Genomic DNA, 12364 nt, shown 5'->3' with positions numbered 1-12364 from the left:
TTCGTGTTGTCAGATTTTGCTTTACTGTAAAGAAAAAACAAAATTTATAAATAAAAAGTTGTTGTTTTGTTTTTTACGTCAGCTTTCTTAAGACTTGCATGAAGAAGTCCGAGAGTAGAGACCTAGATGTCTGTATGATTAGAAGAAGCACTTTAAAACTCTTTACAATGTGATGTCATAATGAATCATTACGCTAAATGGATTTATTAAAATCGAGATGTTAAGATCTTTTTGTTTTGGTCTCTTTTTTTTTTTTTTTTTTTTTATTACTTTGTATACGACACGGAATTCATGGGGATACTTAAAAGGGATTGTCCGGCATATGGCGTCAAAGTATAATAAAGCAACTTGCTAAAATGTTATACGTTGTAGTCCAGAGATCTTCCCCGTGTAAGCTGTGACATCACATCACAGGCTTTCAAAGCAGTCTTCTCTGTCCTGCTACCCCATCTGTCCGCATGGGACAAGACCAGTGATGTGAAGGCAGGGGAGCTGGTATTACTGCTCATTAGAGTTTTGACTCATTAGATAAGGGAACTGGGAGCAGATCTTAGCCAAACTGGAATTCATGGGCGATGCTGAAAAGTTAAAGGCATACTCCGGCCCTAAGACCTCTTATCCCCCATCCAAAGGAGGGGGATGGAGTATTGTGACATCATGACTCCGCCCCCATGTGACATCACGCCCCGCCCCCCTCAATGCAAGTCTATGGGAGGGGGCGTGACGGACGTCACGCCCCCTCCCATAGACTTGCATTGAGGGGGCGGGGCGTGACGGCACATGGGGGCGGAGTCGTGACGTCAGGATACTCTGTCCCCGTGGTCGGGAGGCATAAGACTTGGATCCTCCAGCGCTTCCTGCAGTGCTCACAGGTGGGTGCTGCATGATAGATTGCGGGGGACCCCCGCGATCGGGGATAAGATGTCTTAGGGCCAGAGAACCCCTTTAAAGGGCTTCTCCACCATAAAGGTGATTTTAGCACTTACCTGCCTGACCGTAATGGACATGATTAGGAAGAATCCGCGCTTGTGTCGTGACATTATATCAGAGAAAGACTTGGCACACCGCTTGCAATTGATAAGTGTAGATCTTTATTAGCAATCCTTATAACAAAAGTGACGTTTCCATCCACAACGGATCTTCTTCAGACCTATTAAGAGTATATACAGTCATATCTATAAACAAAATAAATATCCAGACAATTTAGGCCCATCAGAGTGGATATGTAGTCCATTTCTATGAGGTCCTGTGGCTTACCGGAATGCTGTGGATTGCAGGTTAAAGTGGTACTCCGCTACTCAGTGTTTGGAACAAACTGACCCGTAAGCTGGAGTCGGGAGCTCATGACCTCATAACCCTGCCCCCTCAATGCAAGTCTATGGGAGGGGGAGGGGCTATGACGTCACGGGCTTCACCGTTCAGAACAGTTTGTTCCAGACGCTGAGCAGTGGAGTACCCTCGGATGTACACAGTGTTCAGTAGGTAAGTGGAGAGGTAGTCTATGGCTGCATATGGAATGACCCAATCTCGTTTGTATAGTATATATATATATGTATGTATATATGTGAGTAGTGAATGACTTCAGGTTCAGTTACCCGGAAGGGGCCATGGATCGTGTCCAAAAAATAAGCATGAGGAGACATGAATGATAGTAATATATCAAGCAGGGAGATGCGCCCAAGGATATACAGTGGTCCCTCAACATACGATGGTAATTCATTCCAAACGACCCATCGTTTGTTGAATCCATTGTATGATGAGGGATCTGTGCAATGTAAAGTATAGGAAGCTGTACTCACCTGTCCCCGCCACTCCGGACCGTCACCGCCCCCGATGCTGTCCCGCTGCTCCGGTGTCTTCTTCGCGATCCTCCGGCTTCTTCCGCATCTTCTGCAGGGTCCGGGCCTCGCTTTCTGGTGACGTTATTACGCTGCTGCGCCGGCGCGGCGTGCGTAGTGACGTAATAACGACGCCGGAAAGCGAGGCCCGGACCCTGGAGAAGATGCGCAAGACACCGGAGGATCGCGAAGTGGACCCGGAGCAGTGGGAATAAGTAAGCGAACCTGCTGGGGCACATTACACTGCTATCCGACAGCAGCTTAAGCATTTTGCGCTGTCGGATAGCAGTTAATGCGATGGCCCCGACATATAAAAGCATCGTATGTCGATTTTATCATATGTCGGGGCCATCGCAGGTCGGGGGGTTACTGTATGTAGAATAGGAAAAGTATATCTTCAAACAATGTAAAGATACCGGTGTAACGTGATGTAGCGTGGAGCCGGAATAGGAGGGCGGTATGAGAGTCCGTGGAGCGCAGTGTGCGCTCCAGCGGCGTGTATTGACTCCGCCCCCTACCATCACATGACGCCGCCGCTGGAGTGCACGCTGCGCTACATCACGTTACACTGGTATCTTTATATTGTTCTACCCATGCTTTTCCTATTCAACATATATCCTTGGGCGCATCTCCCGGCTTGATACATTAATCATTCATGTCATTTTTTGGACACAATCCATTGCCCCTTCTTTTCACTTCTGGGTAACTGAACTGGAAGTCATTCACTACTCACATATACAGTGACCCCCTCGACCTACGATGGCCCCGACATACGATCATTTCAACATACGATCACTCTCAGAGGCAGCATCAACATACGATGCTTTTGTATGTCGGGGCCATCGCATAAACGGCTATCCTGCAGCGCAGACTGCTTCAGCTGACGATCACTTACCTGTCCTCGGGGCTCCGGCGCGTCCTCTTCGGGATCCCCTGCATCGTCGGCGCTCTCCATCGTCGTCATCACGTCGCTGCTCACGCCGTCCCGTCATCCAATAGGAGCGGCGTGCGTAACAACGTGATGGCGGCGACGGAGAGCGAGGATGCCGGGGAGGGATAGGCCTTACCGGAGCGTCGGGGACACCTCGGGGACGCGGCGACAGAGATGGACGGCGACATCCAGGGCAGCAATGACGGTCCGGAGCGGCGGGGACAGGTGAGTACAACTTCTTCTAACAGAGGTCTTCAACCTGCGGACCTCCAGATGTTGCAAAACTACAACACCCAGCATGCCCGGACAGCCAACGGCTGTTATAGTTTTGCAACATCTGGAGGTCCGCAGGTTCTAGACCACTGTCCTATACTTTACATTGCACGGATCCCTCAACATACGATTGTTTCAACAAACGATGGTCCATTTGGAACGGATTAACATCATATGTTGAGAGATCACTGTATATACATACATTATATATATATATATCATACAAACGAGATTGGATCATTCCATATGCAGCCATAGACTACCTCTCCACTTACCTACTGAACACGGTGTATATCCACTTTCTCCTTAAAGGGGTACTACACTGCTCAGCGTTTAGAACAAACTGTCCAGCGCCAGGAGCTTGCGACGTCCGACTCCAGCGTTCGGAACAGTTTGTTCCAAACGATAAGCAGCGGAGTACCCCTTTAACCTGTAATGTCATAGAAATAGACTACATATCCACTCTGATGGGCCTACATTGTTTTCTATACCATGTAACACTTCCCTTTTGCTGGTGTATACCTGTGTATATACTATTATCTTATACAATGTCCTTCTACCAATCTGCTATTGTAACGATTACAATCATTATGTCATTCAGTAGAATTCTACTTCCAGCAACATATTATTCTATACGATCCAGTATATCTTCAGACATGTTACTTTATAAACTGTTTTTTATCCGTAAGAGTTTCCCTAAATTTTCCTCCCCCTCACAATTTTGTATATGATACATATCCCTATACTGGAGCTATAGACCATACAATAGGTTACACATTCATTATGTTGGATATTTATTTTGTTTATAGATATGACTGTATATACTCTTAATAGGTCTGAAGAAGATCCGTTGTGGATGGAAACGTCACTTTTGTTATAAGGATTGCTAATAAAGATCTACACTTTTAAATTGCAAGCAGAGCGCCAAGTCTTTCTCTGATATAAGTTCAAGGATTGAACCCCACAACCACTAGAGAGAGACGTAATATTTACTATACTGCGTTGTGACTTTACCTTAATGCTGCCGATTTATTTTTGCGAACTGGCTATTTCCAGTTGGAGTTCCCTCCCTCCAACTACAAGTCACAGGATTCCTTGTTTGTAAGCGTGAGGTCACTTCTCTCCCTCCCACACATCAGCCACTCCACCCATTGAAGCACACCTGAGCTTCCTTCCATGCTGTGCTGTGAACTATAGACCAGTGTTTTCTAACCAGGGTGCCTCCAGCTGTTGCCAAACTACAATTCACTGCAGAATGATCTCCTTTCCACCCAGTGGTCGCTCCACCCACTGAAGCAGGTGATGTAATGTCTCGGGCCACACTGCAACCTGGGAAACACTGAGACGACACTCATTATGTATGCCATTGAAAATAAACATTGGGGCAAAGATTACATAAGAATTGCAAGACCACCAGCAACACAGGTACAGACACTGTATTATAGACTACACTAACTTTACAGCCCCTGTAGCATAGTCAACTAAAAACACAGAATACCCCTTTAAGTCTGAAAATCACCCAAACTCTAAACTGCTTTGGTGTTTGGAACTCATGAGGGGCGTTGTCACAAATCACAGAAAAAAAATATGACTAAAAAAGGAGATTTTTTAGCCTTCATTGGGGGACACCATTAATGATGGGGTATATGCTCTTGCCACTAGAAGGCGCTGACACAAAGGAAAAAAATAAGTCTGCTCCTCCCTGGCAGGATATACCCGCCCACTGGAAGCAAGGTCATCAGTTTTGTCACAAAGCAGTAGGAGAAGCCAACAAGGACATATGTCCGAAGAACCCTAGAAAGGAATCCCGGATTCCTAAAAGAACCATAAAAGAATATCCGGGAAAAAATGAAGAAATGAGTGGGTGTGGTGTCCCCCAATGAAGGCTACAAGAAAGCGATTTTACGGTGAGTACAAAAAATCTCCTTTTCTCGGTCGCTCTTCGTTGGGGGACACCGTTACTGATGGGACGTACCAAAGCAGTCCCCTAGGGTGGGAATAACAACCACTAGAGAAAGGGAAGCAGTCCGGAGACCAAACCCAGCCGTCCGTAAGGCCAGAGGATGAGACCCCAGGCCAGAGACAACAGAGGCCCAGAAACTGAGCTCCCTGAAGAGCCAATCGTCCATAGAGACAGACTAGGATGCCAAAGGAAGAGAGAGACTGTCCTGTAAAGAGACTCTAAACCTTCGGTCCCAAGAGAGAGACAAGAGAAAGTCGACTAGGAAGCCAGATGGACCGAAACCATCCCGGAAGAAGGTAGGAAAGCAACCCCAAGGAACACACAACCAGACAGAGGACTAGCCCGGCTCGGAAACAAAAAATTGGAAAAGAGCACAACAAGCGAACCCCACCCAGAGTCGACCGAATCAAGAGAACCTAGCGGAAAAAAATGCCAGGGAGAGCAGCATACGCCTGGGCAGAAGGCGAGCACAGAAGGTGGAGACCAGAAAACCACCGGAAAAAAGACAGAAACCGTCTTAAGAGAGGCCTGGTGCATAAGATCGATAACCTGTACAGCTGCAGACCCAAAAACCCTGTGTCTCAGGGGCCCGCCGCGAGCACCCGGGAGGGGAAATTAGCTTGACTGGTGCAATCCAGATGACCGAAACGCCCTCCCCATCTCGTGAGTACATGGACCCCCAAAAGCCAACAAAAAGAGAGGAATGCCCTGAAAAGGAGCATCCCGGAACACCAGAGAGGCCGACATGGGAATTGGAGGATCCAGAGTCTCCTGGAAGACTTACACCTGTAGAGTACGTCCGAGAAATGCACCGGGTGACAAACATCCATGTCGAGACAAGAAGAAGTGCGTTACAGAAAGACTGCCCCACAAATGGGATTGCGGCAAAGACTGGGCAGGATCGCAACACATGACCGAGACCTCAACCACCACTAAGGCCCAAAGAACCAGGAGGGCTGATCCAGAAAAGAAAGCACGCCACAGCATCCTAGAAAGGTGTCCAAGACAAGGAGACCAACCAGTCTAAGACCCCAGCGGTCCGAGTGGACCAGAGCGCCCCGAAGGAACGGAGGGGGAAACAAAAGAGAACCAGGCTAGGGCTCCCAGGTTCTGGGGACATGAAGATTACCCCAGAAGACTTTAGTGTCAGTATAACGCAACTAAACAACAAATGTGCCCATAAGGCACTAAATCCTCTTAGTCCCTACTCTATTAAAACATAACTTTTATTTAATTTAATTTATAACACACAAGGGGGATATTAAATCTACACCAAAACCACTGAAATTTCATCAACTATTCCCCCCAACTTATTGTGTCTTGTTTTGGATTCCCTGTTCAGCTGAACTAGTTTTTGGAGAGAATATTCAGTACTGTGTTAGTGCTGATTAGAGGCTTATTGGGCCAGTATTGGAGGCACTGCCTCTCAGACTTTTATGTATACCGTGTTTCTCCGAAAAGAAGACTGGGACTTATATTAATTTTAGTCACAAAAAACACACTAGGGCTTATTTATTTACGGTATGTACATTGAACAACATTTAACAATATTTACCACCCCCATCATCATCATGTGATGGGTGCAGCTCTGCCCCCCCCCCCCCCCCAATGTCCCCCGCAACCGGTTTATCAGCCCAGCGCTGCACCCCACATCAGGAGACTAATCGTATGTCACCCACGAGCACAGCTTCTCTCCCCCCCCTGCCAAATAATTATCACTACTTGTACTTTGTATTCCTGTGCCCGGGCTGCAAATATTAAAAAAACATATTTTAACTCTACCTTCGTCCTCCGTTCCCCCGTTGCTAAGGAAACGGCCTCATGGTTCCTGCGCTGTTCTTGCTGCTTCCTGGGGATGGGAACGTCACAGAGCCTTCAGCCTATCACCGGCCGCAGCGATGTCCCGCCTTGGCCAATGATAGGCTGAGCCCACTGTCATGTAAGGAGCCGGCCGGCTCCTCACATGAAAATGCGCTCAGCCTATCATCGGCCGAGGTAGGACATCGGTGCGGCCGGTGATAGGCTGAAGGCTCTGAGACGTCCCAACGGGGGAACGGAGGACGAAGGTACGGTAAGTTAAAGTTTGTTTTTTTAATATTTGCAGCCCGGGCATTGCCTAGGTCAGTGGTCTTCAACCTGCGGACCTCCAGATGTTGCAAAACTACAACTCCCAGCATGCCCGGACAGCCAACGGCTGTCCGGGCATGCTGGGAGTTGTAGTTTTGCAACATCTGGAGGTCCGCAGGTTGAAGACCACCGGCCTAGGTCTTATTTTCAGGGTAGGGCTTATATTGCATCCCACCCCGATAATCCAGCTAGGGCTTATTTTCGGGGAAACAGGGGATTTGGGCAATTAAAATCATACATCTGCTAACATCCTACATGTTTCGCCACCAATATGTGGCTTTCTCAAGGATGGCAGCTAGCAGAATGCATCACACCAACAGTGAGGTACAGGAAGCCCCAGCCATGCACGCGGCAGCCAAGAAATGGGAGACCGACAGCGGCGGAAACCGTGCAGACAACGGTCTGGCTGAAAGAGTGAGTACACCTCCAGGTGCTGGTGATAACGGGGCACGGCCACATAGGCAATAACTGTGCCCCTTTAATGCATGTGGAAAGGCGGGGAGGCCTAGAAGCAATGGACAGAATCCCTGTCACCCTGGGAGACCGGAGGAGGCTTAGGAGTCATGGATTGCATCCCCATCGCCCTGCAGAGGGTCCATAGGAAACGCCAAGTCCCCCCCCCCACCAGACACCGTCCACTAGCAGTGAGGTAACGGAACTCCAGCCGCAGATACATCAGCCCTTGGATTAGAGAGAGGCGGTGGAGAAAACCATGCAGACTACTGTCCGTCTTACTGGTATGGGCCCATAGTAGACAACTGGTCACTCCAGTGGACACCTCGCACTAGAAGTGGGATACCATTATCCAGCCGACAGGAGAGATTACTGTCTGGCATAATGACAGCAGGTCCAGTCTACGACCACGCAGAGACACTTCCACAGAGACCTCGCACTGGACGAGGGGATCGGGGGCACTACCCGCGGATGCGGCGGCCTGAAGAGGAGGGAATATAGTATGCACACGTTAAGAAAACCGGCAGACATCACCGACATGTCATGGCACTCACCGGGGTTATAGTCAGTGACGGTTCTCCTCTACAGCTATCCTTCAAGAAATCTTGGCAACGACTGCGAGTCACATACGCTCCCTGACAGAGGGAGAACTCTGCCGAGAGTAGGTATGCCAGTGGCGTGTGACAACCGACTCAACGTGAACTGCAATATCAGCCGTACAGGGTGATGGACACAATAAAGGGGCCCCCATATACAGTCCCAGGGCTTGTGCCGCACTACTCTGACCAAGGGCTAAGCATTCCAGTATGTGGGATGCACTGAACCAGCAGAAACTGCCCTATCAGTCAGATGCCGCGGGCGACTGAAGAGCGCTTCAGAATCGGCCACCGGTGTGAAAAATCAAATCAATATATGTTTTCGAATAGAGGAAATATCGTATGGTAAACTGATACTACACTTGATCTTAGTCAACAGACCGAAAATCACCAAGTATGCCCTAAAGGCATATTAGAGAGGTAGGGAACCTGGGGGGGAAAAAACTCAAAACTGCAAAACAGACAGGAGCAACAGGAAGGGCCATAGAAAAAACTATGTAGCTGTAATAACCACACTAGACCACTAGTGGGGAGCCTAACACTCAAAAGAGAGAAAAATGCTGACAACAATGCAGTATACAGCCACTGGAGGGCGCAGAGTGCCCATGAGAAGCTTTGTACCTGCATTGCTCTCTGGGGGGCGGAGCCGAAGTGTTCGTGGGATGACCCAGTCAGAGCGTGCGCACCACTCTGATAGGGAGGTCAGTGACCCCTGGTGCACGTGCTGGAACACAATAGGTCGGCGGGAGAGGAGGGAGTCCTGTAAAAGCGCGCGGCCAGAGGGGGAAGTGGGCGGACCTCGCACCTGAATGTACAGGCTGATGCCGCGGCCTAAATTTACAGTACCCCCACACTTCGGCCGCCCGAGCTGAGTGACGGCCAGAAAAGAAAGTTTAAAATACCAGCCAGCGCTACTAGGGGGAAGGTGCCGGACGTAGGTGCCGCCCGGAAAAAAAAACTGCCACAGGAGGAAGGGGAGATAAAGAAAATGTGGGCCCCCTACAGAGGATCGGCGCAGGGAATTCAGCTGCGGTAGGTGCCAGCATTCCCGAGAAAACATAGCACAGAGTGCTGCACAAGTGGGACCCCGGCTCCCTACAGTAAAATCATGCCAGCGGGCATGCATTAACCCCATAAGGCTCCCCTGTCCCCACGTGTTAACCCCTGCAGAGAGGAAGCACAGCCCCATAGCAGAATAAAGAAAGGATCCTTGCCCGATCACTGGAAAGGGAAGAAGGGGGGGGGGGGTTGGAGGAGAAAGGGGCATACTCACCTGAATCGCCAATACTCGCCTGAATCGCCAATACTTGCCTGAATCGCCAATACTCGCCTGAATCGCCAATACTCGCCTGAATCGCCAATACTCGCCTGAATCGCCAATACTCGCCTGAATCGCCAATACTCGCCTGAATCGCCAATACTCGCCTGAATCGCCAATTCTCGCCTGAATCGCCAATACTCGCCTGAATCGCCAATACTCACCTGCAGATGTTTTCAACCAGCTAGGTGTCACCTGCATCATGCCAGGCTGCATCAGCAAGATGAGCAGGGACTATAGGGGGGACCCGGACCCAAGGTACTACCCCTGGTGCTGGCCATTGGCTAGAAGGGGTTAACAGCACATACTCTATGCCCTGTGCCCCTTCATCGCATAAGGGGGAACAGGTAGCGCCATGCTCCTGAACCCCCACCAGAAAATGGAAAATAAAAGGAATGAAAAAAAACTAACTAGACTTCCCTAACTATAAAACAAGAAAAAGACCAGGACTGGGGAGCTCCAGACATGTGTCTGCCTCCTACTGACACTAAGCTAAAACGGATTACCTCACTTTCAGTGGGTGGGTATATCCTGCCAGGGAGGAGCTGACTGTTTTTTTTGCTTAGTGTCAGCGCCTCCTAGTGGCAAGAGCATATACCCATCAGTAACAGTGTCCACCAATGAAGAGCAGCCGAGAAATACAGACTGTTCGCAACTCCTGAAGTCAATAAAGACTTGATGTGTTTCTATCAACAAGTGCTCTTAATCATAGTCTGGCTATGATGAGGAGCATTTGTTACTAGAAACCTGTCAGTCTTTTCTGACCCAGGAGTTGCTATCAGTCCATGTTATACCAGTCATGCAATAAAGGATGTGGCTATTTAACGGAGCCTAAATTAACTTTTCCCCTATCCACAGCATAGGGGATAAGTAGCTGATCGCGAGGGGTCTGACCACTCTCTCAGTGAGGAGCGGGTGTCGTCTACCAAAAATTGGACACGCTCCATTTAATTCTATGGGAGCGTCTGAGGCCCGAGTCCAGTACGCGGGTTTCTTCAGCACTCGGGGACCTGTCATCACAAAAGTCGTTGGGACAGTTCCTGGCAGCTTCTCCCTGCTAAGTGGCCCCGATTGATAGGTCCCGTTTAGTTATAGGGAGACATCTATTACAGGACTACTCCGCCCCTAGACATCTTATCCCCTATTACTCGTAATTCAACACGGAGCGGAGTTCACTCCGAGCAGCGGATTACTGGGGTGCTCATCTGATCCTAGTTGTCTAGTGGCAGAGTACCCCTTTAAGACTAGTGGGGCAGCCAGAAGCCGTGGGAGCCATCTTGATGGCTTGTGGCCCGGACAGCATGAAGTTCCCTTTAAAGGGCTACTCCATTGGGAACCACTGTGGTGGTCGGCCACACCTCTTTTGACGTAACAGCCACGCCCCTCAATGTAAGTCTATGGGAGGGGGCGTGACTGCAGTCACGCCCCCTCCCATAGACTTGCATTGAGGGGCATGGCCGTTACTTCACAAGGGGTGTGGCCGACCCATGCAGCGTGAAAACAGCGTACGGAACATTTAGTTCCGAACGCTGGCGAGTGGAGTAGCCCTTTAAACCCTTAGAGACTGCCCATATGAGTTTCTACAGTGATCACTAAGGGGCCTTAGGCCCGTGCCGGAGTCACAAGACCAAATCCTGGAAGACTAACCCCTGTGTATAGCGAAAGAGGCAGAGAGAGAAACTGTTCTTCCCAGAGCCGCACCCCTACCCACCCCCAAATTTACATATCTAGAAGAAAAAGTAAGATGGCTGCAGAGAACGGTTAAAGTAACATTAAACGTTTATTATCCAACAATCAGTTTGTTCTTTTTCTAGAAGAATAGTGGATTGGGGTTTTAACAATTCATAACAAAGACAACTAATTTTACTTTATGACAAGGTGGCGTCCTCCTGCAGAGGGGTGGCGTCCTCCTGCAGAGGGGTGGCGTCCTCCTGCAGAGGGGTGGCGTCCTCCCCTTGACCTTCGGAGCCCTCCTTGTAGCTGCCGACCTGTGGAGTGTTAGTGAGGCTGCTGTTCTTCTGCAGGATAGCCTTCAGTGTGGCCAGATTGGCATTGGTCCGGATCCCTGTGGGGTCAAAATGGGTCCGACTCACTAAGAACCCGGCTTCTGAGAGCAACTGCTGGATTTTGTTCAATCTGCAATAAAAGAAAAAGATTAAATACAAATTCTAAATGAAAAAAAAAAAGATAATATATATATATATATATATATATATATATATATATATATATATATATATATATATATACACACACATCTACATACACTTTTTTTCCCTATATATATGCACAGACGCACCATCACTCTCCTGCAAGCTCCCGGACCCCTCGCCTTCAGCTCTATCTATATACTGCTGTTATCTCATTAAGTCAGGATATTTAGTAGTTATATACCCCCTCCCCTCCAGCTCTATCTCTATAGGATCAGGATATTTAATAGTTATATACCCCCCCTCCAGCTCTATCTGTATACTGCTGCTATATCTTTAGGATCAGGATATATATAGTAGTTATATACCCCCCCCCCCCCCCCGTTCCAGCTCTCTGTATACTGCTGCTGCTATCTCTCTTGGATCAAGATATTTAGTAGTTATACACCTACCCACCCAGCTCTATCTATAGGATCAGGATATATAGTAGTTATATACCCCCCCTCTCCAGCTCTATCTGTATACTGCTGCTATATCTATAGGATCAGGATATTTAATAGTTGTATACCCCCCCTTCCGGCTCTATCTATAGGAACAGGATATATAGTAGTTATATACCCCCCCCCTCCAGCTCTATCTGTATACTGCTATCTCTATGGGATCAGGATATATAGTAGTTATACACCTCCTCTCCAGCTCTATCTGTATACTGCTG

The 12364-nt window shown here is 48.6% G+C and overlaps 1 protein-coding gene and 1 pseudogene across 3 annotated transcripts in view; both read right to left on the bottom strand.

Annotated features, from left to right (window-relative positions):
• Positions 1 to 8393: 8393 nt before the first annotated feature.
• LOC130297195 (U2 spliceosomal RNA) lies at positions 8394 to 8573 on the bottom strand (annotated as a pseudogene).
• Positions 8574 to 11255: 2682 nt separating this feature from the next.
• TRMT1L (tRNA methyltransferase 1 like) overlaps positions 11256 to 12364 on the bottom strand; it is a 54105-nt gene continuing 52996 nt past the window's right edge. For all 3 annotated transcript variants that reach the window (XM_056547862.1, XM_056547863.1, XM_056547861.1), the window contains exon 18: positions 11256 to 11635. In XM_056547862.1, coding sequence (XP_056403837.1) covers positions 11368 to 11635 — 268 coding nt within the window. In that variant the 3' untranslated portion in view covers positions 11256 to 11367. The remainder of the gene's footprint in view (positions 11636 to 12364) is intronic.

The sequence above is a fragment of the Hyla sarda genome, chromosome 12 (assembly GCF_029499605.1).
Source record: "Hyla sarda isolate aHylSar1 chromosome 12, aHylSar1.hap1, whole genome shotgun sequence".
Lineage (NCBI taxonomy): Eukaryota > Metazoa > Chordata > Amphibia > Anura > Hylidae > Hyla > Hyla sarda.
The sequence above is the reverse complement of the archived record's forward strand: the minus strand, read 5'-3'. Positions and strand labels throughout refer to the sequence as shown.